The sequence below is a fragment of the Leucoraja erinacea genome, chromosome 3 (genome assembly GCF_028641065.1).
Source record: "Leucoraja erinacea ecotype New England chromosome 3, Leri_hhj_1, whole genome shotgun sequence".
Taxonomy (NCBI): Eukaryota; Metazoa; Chordata; class Chondrichthyes; order Rajiformes; family Rajidae; genus Leucoraja; species Leucoraja erinaceus.
Genome location: NC_073379.1, coordinates 69,006,217 through 69,031,262, shown reverse-complemented (window position 1 = coordinate 69,031,262; position 25,046 = coordinate 69,006,217). Strand labels below are relative to the sequence as shown.

General features: G+C 40.3%; 1 protein-coding gene across 2 annotated transcripts in view; it reads left to right on the top strand.

Moving 5' to 3' along the window:
* Positions 1-16,348, top strand: part of syk (spleen tyrosine kinase) — a 69,121-nt gene extending 52,773 nt beyond the window's left edge. For both annotated transcript variants that reach the window (XM_055632870.1, XM_055632869.1), the window contains 5 exons: positions 3,438-3,641; positions 5,525-5,714; positions 7,207-7,347; positions 11,349-11,461; positions 13,770-16,348. In XM_055632870.1, the coding sequence (XP_055488845.1) occupies positions 3,438-3,641; positions 5,525-5,714; positions 7,207-7,347; positions 11,349-11,461; positions 13,770-13,845 (724 nt within the window). In that variant the 3' untranslated portion in view covers positions 13,846-16,348. The remainder of the gene's footprint in view (positions 1-3,437; positions 3,642-5,524; positions 5,715-7,206; positions 7,348-11,348; positions 11,462-13,769) is intronic.
* The last annotated feature ends 8,698 nt before the right edge of the window (positions 16,349-25,046 follow it).

Sequence of the window (25,046 nt, the reverse complement as noted above, 5' to 3'; positions counted from 1 at the left end):
AAAATGATTTGAGTATAGGAGCAGGGAGGTTCTACAGCAGTTGTACAGGGTCTTGGTGAGACCACACCTGGAGTATTGCGTACAGTTCTGGTCTCCAAATCTGAGGAAGGACATTATTGCCATAGAGGGAGTGCAGGGACGGTTCACCAGACTGATTGCTGGGATGTCAGGACTGTCTTATGAAGAAAGACGGGATAGACTTGGTTTATACTCTCTAGAATTTAGGAGATTGAGAGGGGATCTTATAGAAACTTACAAAATTCTTAAGGGGTTGGACAGGCTAGATGCAGGAAGATTGTTCCCGATGTTAGGGAAGTCCAGGACAAGGGGTCACAGCTTAAGGATAAGGGGGAAACCCTTTAAAACCGAGATGAGAAGAACTTTTTTCACACAGAGAGTGGTGAATCTCTGGAACTCTCTGCTACAGAGGGTAGTTGAAGCCAGTTCATTGGTTATATTTAAGAGGGAGTTAGATGTGGCCCTTGTGGCTAAGGGGATCAGGGGGTATGGAGAGAAGGCAGGTACGGGATACTGAGTTGGATGATCAGCCATGATCATATTGAATGGCGGTGCAGGCTCGAAGGGCCGAATGGCCTACTCCTGCACCTAATTTCTATGTTTCTATGTTTCTATACCTGCGCTCAGACCATAACCCTCCATTCTTTTCCCGTCCATATAACTATCCGATTTATTTTTAAATGATAAAATCGAACCTGCCTCCACCACCTTCACTGGAAGCTCATTCCACACAGCTACCACTCTCTGAGTAAAGAAGTTCCCCCTCATGTTACCCCTAAACTTCTGTCCCTTAATTCTCAAGTCATGTCCCCTTTTTTGAATCTTCCCTACTCTCAGTGGGAAAAGCTTATCCACGTCAAATCTGTCTATCCCTCTCATCATTTTAAAGACCTCTATCAAGACCCCCCTTAACCTTCTGCGCTCCAAAGAATAAAGCCCTAACTTGTTCAACCTTTCTCTGTAACTTAGTTGCTGAAACCCAGGCAACATTCTAGTAAATCTCCTCTGTACTCTCTCTATTTTGTTGACGTCATTCCTATAATTTGGCCACCAAAATTGTACACCATACTCCAGAATTGGCCTCACCAATGCCTTGTACAATTTTAACATTACATCCCAACTTCTATACTCAATGCTCTGATTTTTAAAGGCCAGCACACCAAAAGCTTTCTTTACCATCCTATCTACATGAGATTCCACTTTCAGGGAACTGTGCACAGTTATTCCCAGATCCCTCTGTTCAACTGCATTCTTCAATTCCCTACCATTTACCATGTACGTCCTATTTTGATTTGTCCTGCCAAGATGTAGCACCTCACACTTATCAGCATTAAACTCCATCTGCCATCTTTCAGCCCATTCTTCAAACTGGCATAAATCTATCTGTAGACTTTGAAAATCTATTTCATTATCCACAACCCCACCTATCTTAGTATCATCTGCATACTTACTAATCCAATTTACCACACTATCATCCAGATCATTGATGTACATGACAAACAACAGTGGACCCAACACAGATCCCTGTGGCACCCCACTATTCACTGGCCTCGAACCTGACAAACAACCATCCACCATTACTCTCTGGCATCTCCCATTCAGCCACTGTTGAATCCATCTTGCTATTCCACCATTAATACCCAACAATTGAACCTTCTTAACCAACCTTCCATGAGGAACCTTGTCAAAGGCCTTACTGAAGTCCATATATACAACATCCACTGCTTTACCCTCATCAATTTCCCGAGAAACCTCTTCAAAAAATTCAAGAAGATTAGTCAAACATGACCTTCCAGACACAAATCCATGTTGACTGTTCCTAATCAGACCCTGTTATCCAGATGCTTATATACATTATCTCTAAGTATCCTTTCCATTAATTTGCCCACCACTGACGTCAAACTGACAGGTCTATAATTGCTAGGTTTACTCTTAGACCCCTTTTTAAACAATGGAACAACATGTGCAGTACGCCAATCCTCGGGGACTATTCCCGTTTCTAATGACATTTGAAATATTTCTGTCATAGCCCCTGCTATTTCTACACTAACTTCCTTCGATGTCCTAGGGAATATCCTGTCCGGACCTGGAGACTTATCCACTTTTATATTTCTCAAAAGTGTCAGTACTTCCTCTTCTTTGAATCTCATAGTTTCCATAGCTACTCTACTTGTTTCCCTTACCTCACATAATTCAATATCCTTCTCCTTGGTGAATACCGAAGAAAATAAATTGTTCAATATCTCCCCCATCTCTTTTGGCTCTGCAAATAGCTGTCCACTCTGACTCTCTAATGGACCAATTTTATCCCTCGTTATCCTTTTGCTATTAATATAGCTGTAGAAACCCTTTGGATTTACTTTCACCTTACTTGAGCTTGAGATTGAGATTGGAAAATACTTAATGAGCAAGAGATTTGTAACTTTTAGAATCCTCCACGTCAAAGGACTGAGTATGTTTAGAACATAAAACACGGAAAAATATAGTACAGGGACGAAGGTTTACAACCTATACATCAATGTTCGTTAAATGCCAGACATTCTTTAATACAATTTAAAGTATTGCATTGGTTACATTACTCAAAAACGAAATTAAATAGAATCTTCCCACATATCTCTCCTATTTGTGAAAAATGTCAGCATTTAGAGGCTAACTTAACTCACACATTTGTAAATTGTATAAAATTAAAACATTTTGGACGGAAATTTTTTAAATAATTTTGGAACTTGTCAACAACCAATTGGATCCCGGCTCAAAACTAATAATACTAGGAATATCAGAACAAAGCCTAACACTTACTACAAGCCAAAGAAACGTTATCGACTATAGTATAATAACTGGGAAAAAATTAATATTAAAAGTTTGGAAAGGTCCTATAACCCCCACAATTAAAATGTGGATTATGGAAATGTCGGAGACCTTACATTTGGAAAGAACTAGATTTGTCTTAATGGACAAACAAGAACTTTTGTCAGAATATGGTCTCGATTTATTGACTATTTGAAGGGGTAGAATGATTCGGCACAAAAAACTGACTGAAGCTCGAATTCAGGATTAGATGAAAAGTTATACTTAATACTTTTCAAACTTATCCACAATGTTGTATTATTGGTAAATTATTCCATTCTTCTTTATTATGCCTTTTTTTTCTCTCTTTATTATTATTATTATTCTCTATCTATATTAAAAAAAATAGAAGCAGTCATTAAATAACTGATAATATTAGTAATGTATGACTGATATACATGAAATGTTCTTATAAAGAACATGAAATGTTCTTACTTGCTTCTAATAAAAAATATATTAAAAAAAAGGAAACCAGCACCACTGCGTCGCTAATGTTTTCAACAATTTAATAATAATAATAATAATAAGTCAATGTTTGGAATATGTCAATGGCTTTGGATTTCTTTGAACAGGAAAGATATAAGTGTTGCAGTAAAAGTATTAAAGAGCAATGATCCCGCAGTGAAGGATGAGTTGATGAAGGAGGCACAATTCATGCATCAGCTGGATAACCCTTACATTGTCCGCATGATCGGCATCTGTGAGAGAGAGTGTCTGATGCTCGTGATGGAACTCGCTGAACAAGGACAGTTGAACAAATTTCTAGCAGCTCACAAGTAAGTTTGATTTTTTCAGTTCAGATCTTGATACTGGACTTTTAAACAAATCAATTAACTGTCCAAAGGCTTGTATGTTTGAAGACTTTCAATCTCATATTCAAGTATAACTTGGCCAAAAAATACTTGCGTCATTTATCTATATACCACAGATTTATACTGAAACATAAACATTTCAGTGGTGCAGCGGTAGAGTTGCTACCTTACAGTGCCAGGGAGCCAGGTTTGATCCTGACTACGTATGCTGTCTGCACGGAGTTTACACATTCGCCATGTGACCATGTGGGTTTTCTCCGGGTGCTCTGATTTTCTCCCACACTCCAAATACATACGGGTTTGCAGGTTGTGTAGGAAGGATCTGCAGATGCTGGTTTACACCGAAGATGTACACAAAATGCTGGAGTAGCTCAGCGGGACAGGCAGCATCTCTGGTGAGAAGGAATGGGTGATGTTTTGGGTCGAGACCATACTGCAGACTGTTTTGTAGGTTAATTGGCTTTGGTAAAATTTGGAAATTGTCCCTAGTGTGTAGGATAGTGCTAGTGTACACAATGATAACTGGTCGTCGTGAACTCAATGGGCCAAAGGGCCTGTTTCTGTGCTGCATCTCTAAACTAAACTAAAATTTCAAATGATTCATTTGGATTACTGCTTCTGAACTTGATTGAAATGATTGTCAAACATCAAATTGAATTTCATAAGGGATTCTGGTACCAAACAGCAGAAAACAGTTAATATCCTGGACAAATATTAACCCAGCTGATGACCTTGTGGATTAGAAGCAAGATTTAGCTCAATTTGCAACTGCTGCTTCCATGGATATGAGCCATTCTAACAAGGTTTTGCACAAGGCAGTTTGTGCAGGCAGCATTAATTAAATAGTGGGTCACACATCAACTAGAATACTGCCTGCTTGTTTCATGGAAGAGAACAGAAAGAGCATCTATTGTTTATAAACAGATCACAGTAATCAGTTAGTGTTACATAACAACAGACCAGCTACCACTTACCTGTACTTTGCATAGCTGCTGCTACCATGGGGGCATTTTGTGCATTAATAAAGAGAAGTTCAGGCCTTTATGTAGGCAGCATTCCTTAATTAGTGCGTCACAGGATTGGCAACTCTTATTAACATGCAAAGGTTTGCTCTGGATTGCATAATTTCTAGTGTTAGATCAGATGCAGTTTCCTCCAGTTAAACTTGGAAATATTTCAGCTATTTTCTCTGACCACTGTTACTAACTCTTTTTTCAAGATACCAATGTAATCATCCTTCCAAGCTATTTGCTCAGAGTGAAAGTGGCTCACCTTCCATTCAGCTCACAGCTGGGTGTTCATCTCTAAGTCCTCCATTCTACATGCCTCATCTTCCACCGAATACCACTCATCAATATGCCTTTATCTTGTTGGTCGGAGTAAAAACAAACTAACACAATAAAAAAAACTTTCCAGGTACAACATCAATTTTCCGGCAGCCTTGGCTCCAGAGCCTTGTCGGACTATCCAGTTTGCCGGAACAACAGAAGTCACCAACTTATAATTTAACAATGCACCTCTGACCCACTAATGACACCCCTACTGTGTCTCTAAAAGTACCATAGATTGCTAGAAACAAATAAATAATTAACAATGAACAAAGAAGTGAACAATTAACTCTTTCAGGGCACAACCTGAAAATTGTGCACCACGCACAATGCACTTGTAATTTTGTCCAGATTTAAAGAGGTGCTGTAGCATCAGTTGCTGGAAAATCAATGGTGTACCGGTACTAAAAATCAAAAATCTGTTGAAATCTGCATATTGTAATATTTATATTTATTGATAATCCATTTTTTAATTTCCCCCTCTGGCAATATTTTAATACAAATATCTTGCATTTTCAGAGATATTAGCTTAAACAATGTAGTTGAATTGGTACATCAGGTGGCCATGGGCATGAAGTACTTGGAAGAGAACAACTATGTGCATCGGGATTTAGCTGCAAGGAATGTTCTCCTCGTAACTCAGCATTATGCAAAGATCAGTGACTTTGGCCTGTCGAAAGCCATAAATTCTGAGGAGAATTACTACAAGGTTAGTTGTAAAAATCTCCTTTATTGATCTTAGTCATTCCTATATTTCAAGCATAATTTTCCTGTGTAGCGAAATGGGAAATAAATGATGGATAATGGCCAGACTAACTTCACCCAATTCTCAATGAAGGCCGTTACACCCAGCCAACTCTGAAATGCATTTAAATTGTATAATTAACTTGGACCAGTCATCTTTTAAAACAGGAAACAATGCCAACCTACATATTTGTATTTAAATGTGTAAGCTTATGTTTGCAGTTTCTTTACAATTGTGTCTCACCATACCTTCTCATTCAGCTGTTTGTCCTGGCATCCATCTTCTCCTGTTCCTTTTCTTTTCACTCCATCATCAGCACCAACTAACCTGCCCTCCCTCCTCTTATCTTTCCCCCTATTGGCAACACCACGCAATCCACCTCCCCAGCATCAGCTAGACAAAGCTTTAAACTATCATGTAATTGATGTTTTAAGCTAATTATTATGAAAGAACATGGAACTCAGCTGCTCTGCTTATTAGTCTGACAGCATTGTATCAATTATTTCAAATATAAATGTATTCCTGTTGTTTTGAGTAATTATTGATAGTATATATTTCACCGCATTATTCCTGTACTTGCTCCTTGGAATTTGCTTCTTGGCATTACATGCCTCTTCTTTTAATTAAAAATCTACTCAATTTTATTTTTATTTCTTGGTGCACTTTTATTCTTTATATAGAATTATTGGAAATAATTTTTCACACTGAGAAAATATTTTGGACTTTCTTCTTCCTCAACCTTACAATTACTTTCAAATTCCAAATTGAATCGAGTTAACTTGATTACTTTAAGCCACATTTTGTTCCTAAATTCCTTTGTTGTAGAAGCTCTTTCCTGAACTCCCAAAACTGCTGTCCCTTTGACCATCTCCCATCCCTTGTTACTTGCCATTTCCAATTGTGCCTCTGCATCGTCAGTGACTGAGACCATAGTGTTCATACATTTGAATCTGCAGAGAATAAAAATGGGCACCATTTGGTTCTATGCACCAATGGACACCAATGGGCAAAGCTTTGTCGCTGAAGCTGATGCTGGGGAGGTGGATTGGGTGGTGTTGTTTTATACCGGCCATAAGAGCAGCTAATATGGAGAATAAAATTCCTCAGAGGTGTGGAGAAGATAAGCGCTTCCTGAGCAAAAACATGTTTGAATTTATTTAGTCACTGAAAATAAATAACTACTCCATACCACGGGACGAACGATCCATAAAGAGAATGCTTCTAATTTTCCCAAACTGTGTGCATTTACTGCCTCCATCTTAACTTCTCAGATGAGACTATAAGAGGGTTAATTACATCTAGTTGAAAATAATTATATTTCAGGGTTGATGTTGGTCCTAATATGCATCATATTCAATGAAGTACATATTTTGATACTGTGCATTACTTTTGGTAGGAAGCCAAGTCCTACAATATCACCAGTTTCTTTCTCTTTTCCCTTATGAATTTCCTTTAGGCCAAAAGTACAGGCAAATGGCCAATAAAGTGGTACGCACCAGAATCCATTAACTACTACAAGTTTTCCAGCAAAAGTGATGTCTGGAGCTTTGGCGTGATGATGTGGGAAACATTTTCCTATGGGCAGAAGCCGTTCAAAGTAAGCTTCATTCAACCAAACATAATAAATCATATTAGACACAGGGAACTGCAGATGCTGGTTTACTAAAAAGGACACAAAATGCTGGAGTAACTCAGCAGGTCAGGCAGCATCTCTGGAGAACGGATCGACAACATTTTGAGTTGGGATCCTTCTTCAGAAGTGGCCCGACCCAAAACTTTGCCTATCCTTATTCTCCATAGATGCTGCCTGACCTAATAAATCATATTGCGTAAGAGGGAACTGCAGATGCTGGTTTGAACCGAAGATAGACACAAAAAGCTGAAGTACCTCAAGAACTTCATACCTCAAGAAGCATATACTCATGAAACCAGTAATATGATTTATTAGACACAAAAAGCTGGAAAAGGAATGTAACATTTCGGGTCGAAACCCTCTACCTCAAATGAAAGTGTCAATGTGTAATTTATGATGGACAAGGTAACAGGCTGGGGCAGTGTTATATTCATCAGCCTTTCTTAAGGCTTACACAATATAACATTGTAGGAATCGGGGGTAAAATATTCAGCTAATCTACTCTCTACCCCATTCACTGAAATTGTGGCTGAACAATTAGAACATATCACTGGTAATAATATAAATCTCAAATTTAAGATTAGTAAATTAGCTTTGCATCTTTTTATGGCAAGGCTTTTTTTCTAATTTCTATTCTGAATGGTTGACATTTCTCCCCTGGTCGACCAATACATTGGACCAAGGACTATTCAACTAAATTATTCTTTAAACCTCTTCATTACCACTCAGTACTTAATTGAAACACTTCCAAGACCTTCAGCAACTGTCTTCCAGATTCAGAACAAGATATTACCCACACTGGAAGAAATGGCCAGATTCATTTGAAGGACACTAGGCTTCTCTGAGCTCTGAGGTCAGGGTCCTCTGGTGGTCTTGAGTTATTGCTGCATATGTCACTGATGTTCTTTCCTCCAGAGTGTTTTCATAAATGATAGGAGCAGAATTAGGCCATTTGGCCCATCAAGTCTACTTCGCCATTCAATCATGGCTGATCTATATTTCCCCCGAACCCCATTCTCCTGCCTTCTCCCCATAACCCCTGACACCCGTACTAATCAATAATCTACCTATCTCTGCCTTAAAAATATCCACTGACTTGGCCTCCACAACCTTATGTGGCAAAGAATTCCACAAATTCACCATCCCTTTTGTCGATCCAGCTACAGCAGATACAGTAGATGAGATTGGAGGAAGTGCAAGTGAACCTCTGCCATGCCTGAAAGGACTGTCGGGTTCCTGGACAGAGTCGAGGGAAGGAGTATTAGGGGATTGGTGTTATATCTTCTGCAGTTGCAGGGGGAAGTGCCTGGGGTGGGGGTGGTTTGGGTGGGAAGAGATGAGTTATCCAGGGAGTTGTGGAGGGAACTGTGTCAGCAGAAATGTGTGGAGACAGGAAGATGTGATATGATGGGGCTGGCAAAAATGTTGGTGGATTATGTGTTGTATGTGACTGGGGGGAGGAGGCGCAAGGGCGGAGCTGTGGGGACCAAGGAGACACGTGTGAGGGCCTCATCGAAGATGGAAGAGGGGAAACCCCCCTTCCCTGAAGAATGAGGGCATCTTGGATATCCTGGTATGGAACACCTTATCTTGGGCGCAGATGTGCCATAGACAGTGGAATTGGGAGTAATACAGGTTGACATAATCTTCACCAAAATCCCACAATGTTTTATCTTTCAATATATATATATATATATGTCAATCTGTATTATATATATATGTCAATCTGTATTTTTTATATATATATATATATATATATATATATATATATATATATATATATATATCAAGCATTGTTGGGGAGTATTAATTGACAACTTTCTTTATTTAAGATAAGTCTGTATCAATGTTTTCTTTCTCACACCATTTTAATTCTCAAGTAGAAATGTGAATAGTGAATACCCAGAATGTTGCTATGTAAACAATCTGTTGATGCTGCCTTCAGCACAACAGATAAACATATTGCATGAGTCAAGGGTTTCATAATGAATCTCCTAACAGTTTTGCTGAGTTAGAACGTGCTAGGAAATAATAAGAATGGCTCTGGCATCCCATCACTGAAGTGCTTTTCTGGTGGCTGCACCACCAGGGCTACATTAAAACTGATTTGTCCCATTCTTTCTCTCTAGAGATGCTGCCTGTCCCGCTGAGTTACTGCAGCATTTTGTGTCTGCCAACATTAAAACTAACATTGCTTCAGCTAAATGTAGATACAAAAATCTGGAGTAATTCAGCAGGACAGGCAGCATCTCTGGAGAGAAGGAATGGGTGACGTTTCTGGTCGAGACCCTTCCTACACATTGCTTCAGCTGGATCTTCAATGTGCAGATCAGAATTCACTGAAGTTATCTTCATTTCTGTTTGGAAGTTGGTTGGATTGGTAGAGTGGTTAACCCAATATATTGAACACTCTAACTTCACTGGTACAATTCTCCAAGCATTTAACCAAGTCAAAATGTATATTTTGAAGGGCTGGCCCCATCACCTATCTCTGGGGAACTCCATTTATCACATAGGGTGGTATGGCAGCGCAGCGATACAGTTGGTGCTTTACAGCGCCAAAGACCCAGGTTTGGGTGCTGTCTGTACGGAGTTTGTACGTTCCCCCCTTGACCTGTGTGGGTTTTCTCTGGATAATCCAGCTTTCTCCTACACTCCAAAGACATACAGGTTTGTAGGCTATTTGACTTGGTAAAATTGTAAATTGTCCCTAGTGTGTGTAGGAAAGTGCTAGCGTAGGAGGGCTGCTGTTCGGCACAAACCCGGTGGACCAAAGGGCCTGTTTCCACACTGCATCTCTAAACTAAACGTCCAGCAGATGACTCACTTTATCTTTACAGTCTGTCTTCTATTTCCAACCAATTATCCACTTGTATCGTAAGGTTAAGATTGTGTTTTGTTTCTCTGTGTGTATAATCTTTTTTGAGGCACCGTAGCAAATTATTAGGAAGTTCATATACACAACATCCATAGTTGGTCCTCTATCTAACACAAAATCTATCTATTGATCACAAAATAAATCAACTAGATGTTTGATTAAAAGAACCATGTTGTCACTTTGAATCAGTTCATTCTCCATACACTCAGGTAAAAGAATCCAACAACCTCTTCAAAAGGCTAAATAAACTGATTGGGTTTGAGAAGGGCTGCAAGGATAGAATGGATAACTACTGAGTCTTGGGTCAATCGTAGAAAACTATTGGAGGAAATTCTAAAGGATAGAATTTGTATAAATTTGGAAAGGCAGGCACTGATCAGGGATAGTCACCTTGGCTTTGTGCACGTCTCTGAAGATCTCTCGTGGTCCGAGAACACTGATGCAATTATAACGAAAGCACGTCAGCGCCTCTACTTCCTGAGAAGATTACGGAGAGTCGGTATGTCAAGGAGGACTCTCTCTAACTTCTACAGGTGCACAGTAGAGAGCATGCTGACCGGTTGCATCGTGGCTTGGTTCATCAACTTGAATCGAGGGGATCTATCGCAGTCGCTGCCTCAAAAAGGCTGGCAGCATCATCATCCTGACCACACCCGCTGCCTTCAGGTAGAAGGTACAGGAGCCTGAAATCTGCAAGATTCAGGTTCAGGAATAGCTACTTCCCCACAGCCATCAGGCTATTAAACTCAACTCAAACAAAAATCTGAACATTAATAACCCATTATCTGTTTATTTGCACTTTATCTGTTTATTTATTCATGTGAGTATATATTTATATAATGGTATATGGACACACTGATCTGTTCTGCATTCATGCCTACCAAATTCTGTTGTGCTGAAGCAAAGCAAGAATTTAATTGTCCTATCTGGGACACATGACAATAAACTCTCTTGAATCTTGATATGGAATACAAGGATTCTGTTATTGCCACTTTGAACATTTTAAGATTAAATGTTCTAAATTATTGCCTAATTATTGCATATATTTGCTTGCAATTTCTTTAAGAGCTTTAATCTATCTTCACAGGGAATGAAAGGTCAAGAGGTTGTACAAATGATCGAAGCAGGCCAACGAATGGATGCACCACCCAGATGCCCCATTGAAATGTTTCAATTGATGAAGGAATGCTGGACGTACAAGTGAGCTTTTCCTCCATTTTTCAGCTCGATTTTGAAACTGAAATTGTAGATTACGTCTGGTTTGCTTTTTTAAGAATCCTATTGTCTATTGGAACATAGAACATGAAACCTAGAACAGTACAGCATAGGAACAGGCATTTTGGTCCACAATGTCCATGCCAAGCATGATGCCAAGTTAAATGAATCTCCTCTCCTCTGTGACTGCATGTAATCTGTATCCCTCCATTCACTGCATATCCGTGTCCCTATCGAAAAAACCTCTTAAATGCCACTACCATATCTGCCTCCATATTCACTCCTGGCAGCGTGTTCCAGGCACCCACTACAATCTGTAGGGAAAAACTTCCCCCACGCATCTCCTTTAAACTTTGCTCCTCTTACCTTAAAGCCATACCCTCTCATCTTTGACATTTCCACACCAGGAGAAAGCTACCGAATGTCTACTCAATCTTTGCCTCTCATAGATGTGTCTCCCCTCAGCCTCTAACACTCCAGAGAAACAATCCAAGTTTGTCCAAGATCTCCTTATAGCTAATACCCTAAAATCAAAACTGCATTTTGGTAAACCTGCATCTCCTCTAAAACTTCCTAATCCTTCCTGCAATGGGGTAATCAGAAGTCCCCACAATGCTTCAAATGTGGCCGAACCAAAGTCCTATGAAGCTGCAATATAAAGAATCCTATAGCAATTTTTGAGTGGTGAGTTCTCCCCTTGATAATTGGAATCCCCCATGTAGCATCTCGGCGACAATTTATCACGTCATTGTCCTATTGCTGTGCTTGGAGTCTGGAGAGTGAAAGTTTATGGCATTTTTCCTAGATCAATTATAAATTACAATTGGCTAAATAGCACATCCTGAGGTTATGAGAAATGCTACATAAATGCAAGATGATTTACTCTGACTATATCAGTGCCTATGACATCCACTAACCTGTCCAGCGCATTCTCACAATGAGCAAAAGGATTTGAGTATAGGAGCAGGGAGGTTCTACTGCAGTTGTACAGGGTCTTGGTGAGACCACACCTGGAGTATTGCGTACAGTTTTGGTCTCCAAATCTGAGGAAGGACATTATTGCCATAGAGGGAGTGCAGAGAAGGTTCACCAGACTGATTCCTGGGATGTCAGGACTGTCTTATGAAGAAAGACTGGATAGACTTGGTTTATACTCTCTAGAATTTAGGAGATTGAGAGGGGATCTTATAAAAACGTACAAAATTCTTAAGGGGTTGGACAGGCTAGATGCAGGAAGATTGCTCCCGATGTTGGGGAAGTCGAGGACAAGGGGTCACAGCTTAAGGATAAGGGGGAAATCCTTTAAAACCGAGATGAGAAGAACTTTTATCACACAGGGAGTGGTGAATCTCTGGAACTCTCTGCCACAGAGGGTAGTCGAGGCCAGTTCATTGGCTATATTTAAGAGGGAGTTAGATGCGGCCCTTGTGGCTAAGGGGATCAGAGGGTATGGAGAGAAGGCAGGTACGAGATACTGAGTTGGATGATCAGCCATGATCATATTGAATGGCGGTGCAGGCTCGAAGGGCCGAATGGCCTACTCCTGCACCTAATTTCTATGTTTCTATGTCTATGTTTCTATGAGAAAGAATAGTTCACATCTTTATCTTTCAAGCACGGGTTCTTGCCCAGTGTGTTGCTTCTTAGGTTTTTACAAAGACACTTTGAGTAGCATTAGTTTTTTTGTTTAGTTTAGAGATACAGCGCAGTCATGCCCTTTGGCCCACCAAGTCCGCACCTACCAGCAAACCCTGCACACTAGCACTATCCTACACACATTAGGGATAATTTACAATTTTACCAAGCAATCAGCCTACAAACCTATACATCTTTGGCGTGTGGGAGGAAGCTAGAGCACCCTGAGAAAAGCCACGCAGGAAAACATACAAACTCTGTACAGACAGCACCCATAGTCAGGATGAACCCGGGTCTCTGGCGCTGTAAGGCAGCAACTCAACCACTGTGCCACCATGCCACTATTTATCCATCTCTAATAAAGGAAGAAGACTCAAATGTTTCATCGAGTAAAATCAGGAACATCCGTGAGTTACTCAACTAAGTTCTGCATTGTTGTGATTTTCCCATTGGTTATTGCAGACGAGATGTTGAAATTGGCTGAGTATTTCATTTTGGAGATGTATCTTCAGTCTGTCAATAGGCATAGTTTATGTCTCATAGTGCAAGTAATATTATCTGTGACTGGGAAGGCAGTACAAAGGAAGTGAGTATCGTGGTGCACATTTAACCTACTACAAAGTATAGTTAATCTGCATTTTCTATTTTGTCTTTCCAGAGCAAACGAACGTCCAGGATTTGCCACGGTGGAGCACAAGCTGCGTGAATATTACTATGACATTTCCAAGGAATAGAACGCTTAAGAAGTACAGTATTTGACTGATAAGTTAGACAGAATTTGAAAAGATTTGTACTTGCCATGCTGTTCATGCTATTCATTGATAAAAATGAAACTGCCTCAAAGCATTTTAAAGAAAATAAATATTGCAAATTTTCTTTGACATATAAAGAATAGGAAACGTTATTTCCACATGGTAGACCAGGACCTTGAGGTGCAAAACTGTGTACTCCAGGATTCCACCTATTTAACCTTTAAATGTCAGCAGTTTATCTTACATCCATGTTATTGAAGGTATTGACCCTACATAGCCCCACCCTGAATGCCCCGCTAGGTCCATCTTTGTTCTCAGCGGCCCAGCTGGCTCTCCGTGGCCTCTCCTCGGCCCGACCACCTCGCCCCCTCATACAGTTCACCTGTGAGCCGTCCTGCTCCTCTCCTCTCTGGACCTTTAGCCTACATTCCCTGGCTGGGGTGCGCAATGAAAAATGTCACTGTAAACACCTTCGACAGTTTATGCCATTGTGATGTGTGCCCTTAAGCAAAATCAAACCCTATTGGGCCTGCCCCACTTACGCAACTTTTTTGGCGACTTTTTCGGTGACTGCCGGCACCCGTCATAGGCTGTTGCAGGTCTCCGAAAATTTTCAACATGTCGAAAATCCAGCGGCGACCAGAACAAGGTACGACTCTTTGGGCGACTACTCACGACCATACAGGCTTCACCCCGCGACATGTCATCAGGGTGTCGCCTGTATGGTCGTGAGTAGTCTCCTCAGTCGCCCAAAGAGTCGTAGCGTCTTTCTGGTCGTCGTTGGATTTTTCAACATGTTCGGCGACCTGCAATGACCTATGACTGGTGCCGGCAGTCGCCGAAAAAGTCGTGTAAGTGGTTCAGGCCCATTCGTTTTTTCATTAAAGTTGTGCCTTTTAAAGCTGGAGTTAAGACTGCCGTATCTGCTAGACTGACCAAAGCTCATTTTAAGATCAGGTCCAGTAAAATGGTCAAAGTTACAAATGTAATGGTTATTTAAATCTGGGGCTTCCACACCCTGTTTCTTGCATTCATTGAAACGACCTCCTGTACACGGGTCATAAGTTGCAGAGCTGTACTGTGAAGATTTACAAATCCATCAAAATGGGTAAAAGAAAATCGCAAAAAATTAAAGATACTACACCGTAAACCATTGACATAGATCAAAGCATGTTGACAGTTATGCAATCTCCACGTATTTTTATTCATTTCAAACCATGTGTGTAATAAAAGATGCAGACTGAACCATCTAGAAAATAAAGGCAAAATGTAGGAAGAAATACATCCAGGAAATTTTGATCGTGGACATTAGTCTAACAGACAAGTATGCATCAACTCCTTCTCTATGATCCAAAGTTCCACAGTCCATTTAAGTGTTACAAAATATAGTTCTAATCTTGAAAGTATATGCAAGTCAGAATTAAAGTATAAAATCAAAAGTCAGCAGTCCAGGCAATATCCGTGGAAAGAGAAACGGTTAATGTTCAAGTTGGAGTCCTTCCTCCTAACTATAATTAAACTAAAGTTAAATGTTTGAGGGGGGTCTCCATCATGAAACGTGACCTGTTTCTTTCTCCACAGATGCTGACTGGCCTTCTAGATGTTTCCAGCTTTTCCTGCTTTTATTTTTGATTTTCTGTTATGAAAACAAATCCAAATTTATATCTAGGATAGACATAAAATGCTGCAGTACCTCAGCGGGCCAGACAGCATCTCTGGAGAGAAGGAATGGGTGATGTTTTGGGTCGAGACCCTTCTTCCTACCAAATTTATATCTTCCTGCAATTGAATTTCACTGTTTTCTATGTATAATGCAGAAAAAATTATCTCTTCTACATTGGCTACTATCAGTAAGAAAATTCAAATTGCAGTTTCCACTGTTTACATGGTGGAAACTGGTATACCCTTTTCTGATCTCCATCATCAATTGCTAACTTTTAACACATTTAAAAACTGGAAGAGAGCCTGACATGAAGATAAATTCATTCATAAAATCAGTCATTAATTTCAAACCTGGACACGTTTTAGGGGAACATATTATTAAATTTTACGTTTGACATTGTAGTTTGTCTGCAAAGGAACCAAGACAGAATTACTGAAAATCAGATCTTCAGATTCCTGATCCACACTTCATTGCAAATGAAGGTCTGCACTAAGCATGCAATTTTATAGAGTTGCCCTCTCTGCTTGTTAAATTCAAACTAGCAAAATGGATGTCATCAAAACGGAATGCATTTTGTAAATGAAGGACCATCACCTTGTCGTGGTGTATCTACATCAAGGTACAAACTTGTTTTTTCTATACGATTCAGATAATTTTAGCTAGGATAGGGGAATGGGGATTAAATAGTCCCCACTATAATAATTTTTGATGGCCATTGCTGTATTTATACAAAATTCTTTGCCAGGAAAAATGAAGAAAAATGTGTGGATACAATTTGCAAATCTCATTTAATTAAATAAAATTATTGTCTGAATTAACTAACCTGAACTGTCTCATTAGTTCCTCATTTACTTACTTCAGAATTCAATTCCAGTGACAGATTTGCTGAAATTGAACTAACTGATCACCACTGCTTTGACCCTCACACAATGCTGAAAGATTTATCTTTCAATGTCGATCAGGAAAACAGATTAATGTGTTTATTTGCCAGCAACTGTGAAGGCTAATCAAGATGCAAAATCATTACATCAAAACTTTGTTTGGATGTCAATGAATCAGAAGTCATGCCACTTCACTAAGGAAGACACAAACAATCTCCCAGATGTACTGGAGGACAGAGGATCTAAGGGGGTAGAAGAACTGAAAGAAATTTTCATTGGGCGAGAAATAGTATTGGGTAGGCTAATGGGACTGAAGGATGATAAATCCCCTGGGCCGGGTGATCTGCATCCCAGAGTCCTCAGGGAGGTGGCTCTAGAAATAGTGGAAGCATTGGTGATCATTTTCCAATGTTCAGTAGATTCAGGATCAGTTCCTGTGGATTGGAGGATAGCTAATGTTATCCCACTTTACAAGAAAGGAGCAAGAAAGAAAATGGGAAATTACAGACCAGTTTGCCTGACTTCAGTGGTGGGAAAGATGCTGGAGTCAATTATTAACGTAATAATGGGGCATTTGGATAGCAGTAAAAGGATTAGTCCAAGTCAACATGGATTTATGAAAGGGAAATCATGCTTGACTAATCTTCTGGAATTTTTTGAGGATGTGACAAGTAAAATGGATGAAGGAGTGCCAGTGGATGTAGTGTATCTAGACTTTCAGAAAGCCTTTGATAAGGTCCCGCACGGGAGACTGGTGACTAAAATTAAAGCACATGGTATAAGGGGTAGGATGTTGGCATGGATAGAAAATTGGTTGGCAGACAGGAAGCAAAGAGTGGGAGTGAAGGGGTCCTTTACAGAATGGCAGGCAGTGGTGAGTGGAGTACCGCAAGGCTCGGTGTTGGGGCCGCAACTGTTTACCATATATATTAATGATTTGGAAGAGGGAATTAGGAGCAACACTAGCAAGTTTGCGGATGACACAAAGCTAGGTGGCAGTGTGAACTGTGAAGAGGATGTTAGGAGGTTGCAGGGTGACCTGGACAGGTTGAGTGAGTTGGCAGATGCGTGGCAGGTGCAGTATAGATAAATGTGAGGTTATCCACTTTGGCGGCAAAAACAAGGGGGCTGATTATTATCTCAATGGTGTTAGGTTAGGTAAGGGGGAGGTGCAGCGAGATCCGGGTGTCCTTGTACACCAGTCACCGAAAGTTGGTGTGCAGGTACAGCAGGCAGTGAAGAAAGCTAATGGAATGTTGGCCTTCATAAGGATTTCTGCAGTTGTACAGGGCTCTGATATGATCACATCTGGAGTATTGTGTACAGTTTTGGCCTCCTAATTTGAGGAAGGACATCCTTGTGATTGAGGCAGTGCAGCGTAGGTTCACGAGATTGATCCCTGGGATGGCTGGACTGTCATATGAGGAAAGATTGAAAAGACTAGGCTTGTATTCGCTAGAGTTTAGAAGGATGAGGGGGTATCTTATAGAAACATATAAAATTATAAAAAGGACAGGACAAGCTAGATACAGAAAAAATGTTCCTAATGTTGGGCGAGTCCAGAACCAGGGGCCACAGTCTTAGAATAAAGGGGAGGACATTTAAGACTGAGGTGAGAAAAAACTTTTTCACCCAGGGAGTTGTGAATTTGTGGAATTCCCTGCAACAGAGGGCAGTGGAGGCCAAATCATTGGATGGATTTAAGAGAGAGTTAGATAGAGCTCTGGGGCTAGTGGAGTCAAGGGATATGGGAAGAAGGCAGGCAAGGGTTATTGATAGGGGACGATCAGCCATGATCACAATGAATGACGGTGCTGGCTCGAAGGGCTGAATGGCCTCCTCCTGCACCTATTTTCTATGTTTCTATGTTTCTATCAGCAAATAACAGATTTTCAGTCTCGCAGGTTTTAGATTTTCTTGTTTGAATTAGTGATACATTATATTTTTATCAAGAAGGTTAAATGTGTGATGATAGATAAGTCTCTAAAGCCAGATCATGTATATCCAAGAACATGCGGGAAGCTAGAGAGAGATTGCAGGAGCCCTGACTGAGAAAAATGAATCATTGTTAATAAGGTGCTGGAAGACTGAAAGGTGGCTAATTCCGTGCATTTATTTAAGAAGGGCAGAAAAGAAACGCTTGGGAACTATGGAACAGTGGACTTAATATTTGTGGTAGTTAAGATACTAGAGAGGAATCTGAGGAATAAGATATCTATGCATTTGGAAACACAGGAGTTGATTAGGAGTCAGGAGGCTTTGTGCGTGGGAGATTGTGTCTCATGAATTTGATTTAGTTTTTTTTAAGTAACCAAGAAGGTTAAATGCATTTTCTTTATGAATTTCAGCTAAGCTTTGATAGGGGTATGTATCGGAAGTTGCTCTACAAGGTTTGTTAAAATGGGATCCACAGAGAGTTAGTTAACTGGATAAATAATTGGTTTACTGGTGGAAAGCGGAGGGTGATGGTGGATTGCTTTTTTCAGACTGGTGGCTTGTGATGAGCAGTATGCCTCTAGGGTCGGTGCAGGGCTCATTGTTGTTTGTCGCCTATATCAATCTTAGATGAGGATGTATTCATGTCGGCATGCTAAGTATGTTTGCAGATGACTCTAAAATGTGTGGTATTTTAGTGAGGAATAGAAACATAGAAACATGGAAAATAAGTGCAGGAGTAGGCCATTCAGTCCTTCGAGCCATTCAATATGATCATGGCTCATCATCCAAAATCAATACCCCATTCCTTCTTTTCCCCCATATCGCTTGATTCCTTTAGCCCTAAGAGCTCTATCTAACTCTCTCTTGAAAACATTCAGTGAATTGGTCTCCACTGCCTTCTGTGGTAGAGAATTCCTCAGATTCACAGCTCTGGGTGAAAAAGTTTTTCCTCATCTCAGTCCTAAATGGCCATACCCCTTATTCTTACACCATAACCCCTGGTTTTGACTCCCCCAACATCGGGAAGATTTTTCCTCCAACTAGCCTGTCCAATCCCTTAAGAATTTTATGTTTCTATAAGTTCCCCTCTCATCTTTTAAATTCAAGTGACTATAAGCCCAGTCAACCCACTCTTTCATCACATGTCAGTCCCTCCATCCCAGGAATTAACCTGGTGACCCTACGCCGCACGCCCTGAATGTCCTTCCTCCAATTAGGATACCAAAACTGCACTTAATAATCCAGGTGTGGTCTCACCAGACCCCTGTCCAACTGCAGTAGGACCTCCTTGCTTATATACAAATCCTCTCGCTATGAAAATCACAAATGTTATCAAAAATCACAGTGGGATCTTGTTCAACTGGTTAAATGGTCTAAGGAATTGCAAATGGATTTTAATAGGAACCATTATTAGTTTTTTTTTTAAATAATAGGGATAGCACAGTGGCATAATGGTCGAGTTGCTGCCTCACAATGTTAGAGACCAGGGTTTGAATCTGACTACGGATGCTGTCTGTACGGAGTTTGTATGTTCTCCCTGTGACTATGTGGGTTTTATTCAAATGCTCAGTTTCCTCCCACATAGCAGGTTAGTAGGTTAATTGGCTTCTGTAAATTGCCCCTTGTGTCTGGGATAGAAGTAATGTATGGGTGATCACTGGGCAGCGCAGACTTCGTGGGCCGAAGGGCCTGTTTCCACACTCTATCTCTAAACTAAACTCAACTGAATTTTTTACCCACTGAATGTACCACATAGATGTAATGAGCTTCCTAAAGGAATGGTTGAGGCAGGAACTAAATCGACATTTAAAAGACATTTAGAAAACTAATTGGATTTAGATGTTTAGAGGAATATAGGTTTGATCTTACTGCACAAATTTTACAGAACCATTTTTAGTATCTGCATTATCTTATGCAAGCAGTTCAGTGCAAGAACAAATGTTTTGTTACTCAGTAAGTATCTGGGTATTTCGAGAAAGCTTTTGTTTATGTGAATCATATTCCTTCATAATCAGATTTGCAATGAAAACTGAGAGCACCAATTACTTATTAACACACGTTACTTTCCAGACATCACAACTCAAGGAACTATCAAATCATACACAGTGGGTAGAACTTTCTCTGGAATTAAGATGGAGTCACCAGGAAGCTCAATCTTGCATAGAGCACAAAAGTGCTGGAGTAGCTCAGTGAGTCAGGCATAGGGTTGTCAGCAGTCCCGTATTAGCCAGGACATCGCGTATATTGGGCTAAATTGGTTTGTCCCATACAGGACAGCCATTGTCCCATATTTGACTGCTACTAATCGGTCAAGGGGACTGTCGGGTCGGAGCGCTGCATCCGGCCCCTCCTCACCCCTGTTCCGAAATAATGCAGCCCAGGGAGTGCAGCAGCAGCGCCTCACCCGTGGTCCAATCGGTCGGCAGCCCGGCCAGCTGTCCGACCTTCGGACCTTCGCTTACCATCGACACCACCACCCCTCCTTCTCATGGCTGATCAGTGGTTCATGAGTTGGATGGGGTGCTGGACGTTGCGCACAACGTCACAGGGCCCGTGCCAACACTCCTTAGCTGGCCCGCAGGCTTGCGTGCAGTCCAGCTCCCGGGCCAACTCATCATTTAGCAATGTTACAAAATTTTGAGATTTTAAAAATCAAGTCTGCAATTTACTCCATCAGATAAAGCATAAAAAGAAGTTTAATTTGACACCTAATTCACTTTCATATCTTCAGTATTAAAACAATTATGGCCATTTTCATACTCGGAAATTAGCATCTTGTTCCCTATTGTTTTTCCATTGACTTAACACAACAGCTGTGATCGAGGACAGTCAAAAACCCATAACTTACTTAAAAATTAAGAGAACTGAACGAAATTTTCAGTTATTATAGATTGAAGAATTCTGAAACAAATATGAAACAATCTTACTTGAATGACCTGAAATTAAAGCATATAATTAGTTAGTTAATAATTGTAGCTAATTACAAAATGCAATTACTAGATCTAAACATCTATCCATTTCTTAAGAAAAGATTACCATTTTTAAATAGCCTAAGTGTCCAAATAACACACACAAGAATTCACAGTATAACATGATTTTTAAATCTCATTGTCATGAATTTATAGGCCAAATGGAAGGAATTCAATGTTTAATTCCCGTAAATTAATGGCCATTTAAATCATCTTGCGAGTGGGTTTTTGTGGAACGCGATCGATTGGAACGTTGCAGTTGCAGTGAATTTGAACCCCATATCGGCAGAAAAAACATTGCTGGTTCGTATGGGGCCATAATCACATTTTCGCCAAGGAAATGTTGATTAAAGTCATCCTAAGAAGCAAGTTTATATGTAAAATAAACAAGTTACCTTATGTTTTATCCCCTACGTGATATCCGTCCTGTTGTCGGCATTGACGGCGTGAGTAGTCGCTTTTTTATTTTACTCCAGCGATTAAATTGTCCCGCGATTTTTTTTTAAACCTCCGAGAAAGCAAGTCGGAACGATTTTTCATCATCAGCTGGCAGCCCGAGAAAATATATCTCGGACAAACAGGAGAAAACTGCATTTTAATCCCCCCCCCCCCCCCCCCCCAAGGCGCAAAGGTTGTGCACACGGCCAGTGGCAGAACTGCAGCGCCGCTGAAGGTAGGTATTGTAACATACCTACATCATTCACTCAGCCACGGCCGAATCGGCAACAAATTGCCGTTTGGAATTTGTCCCTTATTTTGACCTTTTGTCCCTTATTTGGGAGTGAGAAAGTTGGCAACCCTAGTCAGGCACCATCTCTGGAGGACATGGATATCATGCAGAGAGAATAAGTTGATGTCAGAGTGCATCCAGAGAGTTGTGAATCTGTGGAATTTTCTGCCATAGAAGGCAGTGGAGGCCAATTCACTGAATGTTTTCAAGAGGGTTAGATTTAGCTCTTAGGGCAAAATGAATCAAGGGATATGGGGAAAAAGCAGGAACGGGGTACTGATTTTAGATGATCAGCCATGATCAAATTAAATGGCGGTGCTGGTTCGAAGGGCCGAATGTCCTACTCCTGCACCTATTTTTCTATGTTCTATGTCTCTATGTCTCTGGTTGGAGATACATCCCTGTAAATCTCACTGCTAAGCTCTTTTGAAACCTGCTTTCTTACCATGCCGCAGTTCCAGTTCAGATGGTATCGGGCCTAAGCAGCAGGTACTTTCTCCCTTGCGGAGCTTCATTTAGTTGGGTCTTAGTGAGTTTCTCAGTAGGTTACATAGAACATAGAACAGTACATCATAGCACCAGGTCCTTTGACCCATAATACCCACGCTAAACATGATGCCAAGTTAAACTAAACTCCTGTGCCTCGACATGGTCCATATCCCTCCATTTGCTGCATATCCATGTGCCTATCCCAAAGCCTATCTGCCTCCACCACCACCCCTGGCAGCCCATTCAAAGGCATCCAACACCCAAAAAAATGTGCCCCACACATCTCCTTTAAATTTTGCTTCTCTGACGTTAAACCTATGCCCTCAAATCTTTAACATTTCCAGTCTGGGAAAAAGGTTCTGACTATCAACCCTGTCTATGTATAGAACTATATACTTCTATCAGATCTCCCCTCAGCTCCAGAGAAAACAATCCAAGTTTGAAAGTATAACTAATAGCCTGTAATCCAAGCAGCATCTTATCCAGGTTGTGGTGTTAAGACCTACATGAAATGTGAGCATATATTCTAGCTTGACAGTGGAGTACTGATGGACTGCTGCCTTCAGAGGTACTCCTATTGGATGGGACTCCAGGCATAGAGGCACTGCCTGCAAACACCACACATGGCCATTCATTCAATGTACCTAGTCTATCTTGCTAACTCCAACAGGCAGGCTTGAAGGGTGGCAAGGCCTTAGGCAACATACTGGAGAAGCACTGTTTAAAACCATTTTTTTTAAACTTGAGCTGATGAAGGAAACAAAATAAAGAACATTTTTTTCTGGAGTTATTTGGAATCACTTTGTCATAAAGTCTGTTTCCATGCTGTATGACTCTTCAGCCAATTTATCCATGTCAACCAAGAAACCCTTCTAGTTCCATTTGCCCACATTTCACCCATATTCCTCTAAACATCTCCTATGTGAGCATCTGAGCATGATTAAAAAAATACATAAAAAATTTGAAAAACATATGGAGAATGAAATAATCTTCATTTTCTTCCACACGATGCAATAATTGAAGTTTCTGTGGATGCCGTCAGAGATCCAGATTGATGTATTAATCTGGTGATACAAGTCCACGCTGTAGATCTAGATTCTGCTGTAGATCAATGGGGTGGGTCTCTGTTGCTGGTCACATGGTACGAACAATCACCAAGTACATCAAATGCACAAAACCTGGAGTATGCAAAAGGACACAAAGTGCTGGAGTAATTCAGCAGGTCAGGCAGCATCAATGGAGAATATGGATAGGTGATGTTTCGGGTCGAGACCCTTCTTCAGACTTATAGACTTTAACCGACTAATTGAAGCCATAAGCAAGGCCCCTCTTGGCTGAATCTGGAAGGCCACACAGTATCATCAAAGAGAAAGGAAATTCTTCCAATTTCCTGGTTAAAGTTTATAACAGATTGTCCCATTAATTATTCCATTTCTGTTAGCTATGCGTAAATTAGCTGTCTAATGGATTAGGTTTCAAAAATAGAGCACCAGCAGCCAAGTTCTTCTAGGGATCCTGAGAATATGAAATTAATTTATAAATGCAGTTCATGATTGTAATGCATTTTCTATCATGTGGTGCCTAAAAATACATTGAATGTTCTAACTTTAGCCAGACAAGTATGCTTCTATTTTAAATCTGAAACTGCCATTAGCCTTTATCACACATTTTATCCTTGAATAATTAACGTTCTGGCTCGTTAAAGACAAAGTTGAGGTCATAGCCAAGAAACGTGAAAGTGTTCCTGAGTGTACATTATTTACAAGGATCCAACACTGCAGCAGATTTTGATCAGACTTTGTAGCAGTGTTAACACTACCACAGCATCTATAAAAAAGAGAGAAAACATGGTGCATTAGATATCAGTTGGTGCAGTCTCATCAACAAGGTGCCTTATGTTCATACATCTGTAAAACTTGCTTACCATTCTTCCAATAATAGACAAAATAATATTTTCTAGAGGCCACCACGTCCCAAACAGCAAGTCGTTTTATTTGTATTAACTCATAAATCAGTTTCTGACCAGGTTTTGTCCAGCTCTTTTCAGCAGTATTAAATTAGATATTTACAACTGTTAATCTAGTGATGTGCTTCACATATTCACTCCTCAAACGAAGAAAAAAAGTATTTCTAATCTAATTTATAGCTTAATAGAATTCTACACTAGGTTTGCATTTGCATGACAAGCTAAATATGTGAATGGCATGGGCATTATTTTATCCTCTCAGCATCTCGATTTTTAGGTCATATTCAAATCCTTAATATTCTAATTGTGGTAAGATTAAAAAATTGCATCAGGTTTCCTGCACCACTGAGCTTCCACTCCCCACCAACTTCACTGTAAATCCTCAAGGATGGGTTTCTCTGAATCGCTCTTGCCTTCGCCTCTGGTTCCATCTTCCTAACTTCTCATTGTCTAGTTTCCTAACTCTGACCCCATCTTGACTTTAGCAAGTCAGCCTATTTTCATTTACTTAAAATAATTTACTTAAAAACTTTGAGCGGTACAGCGC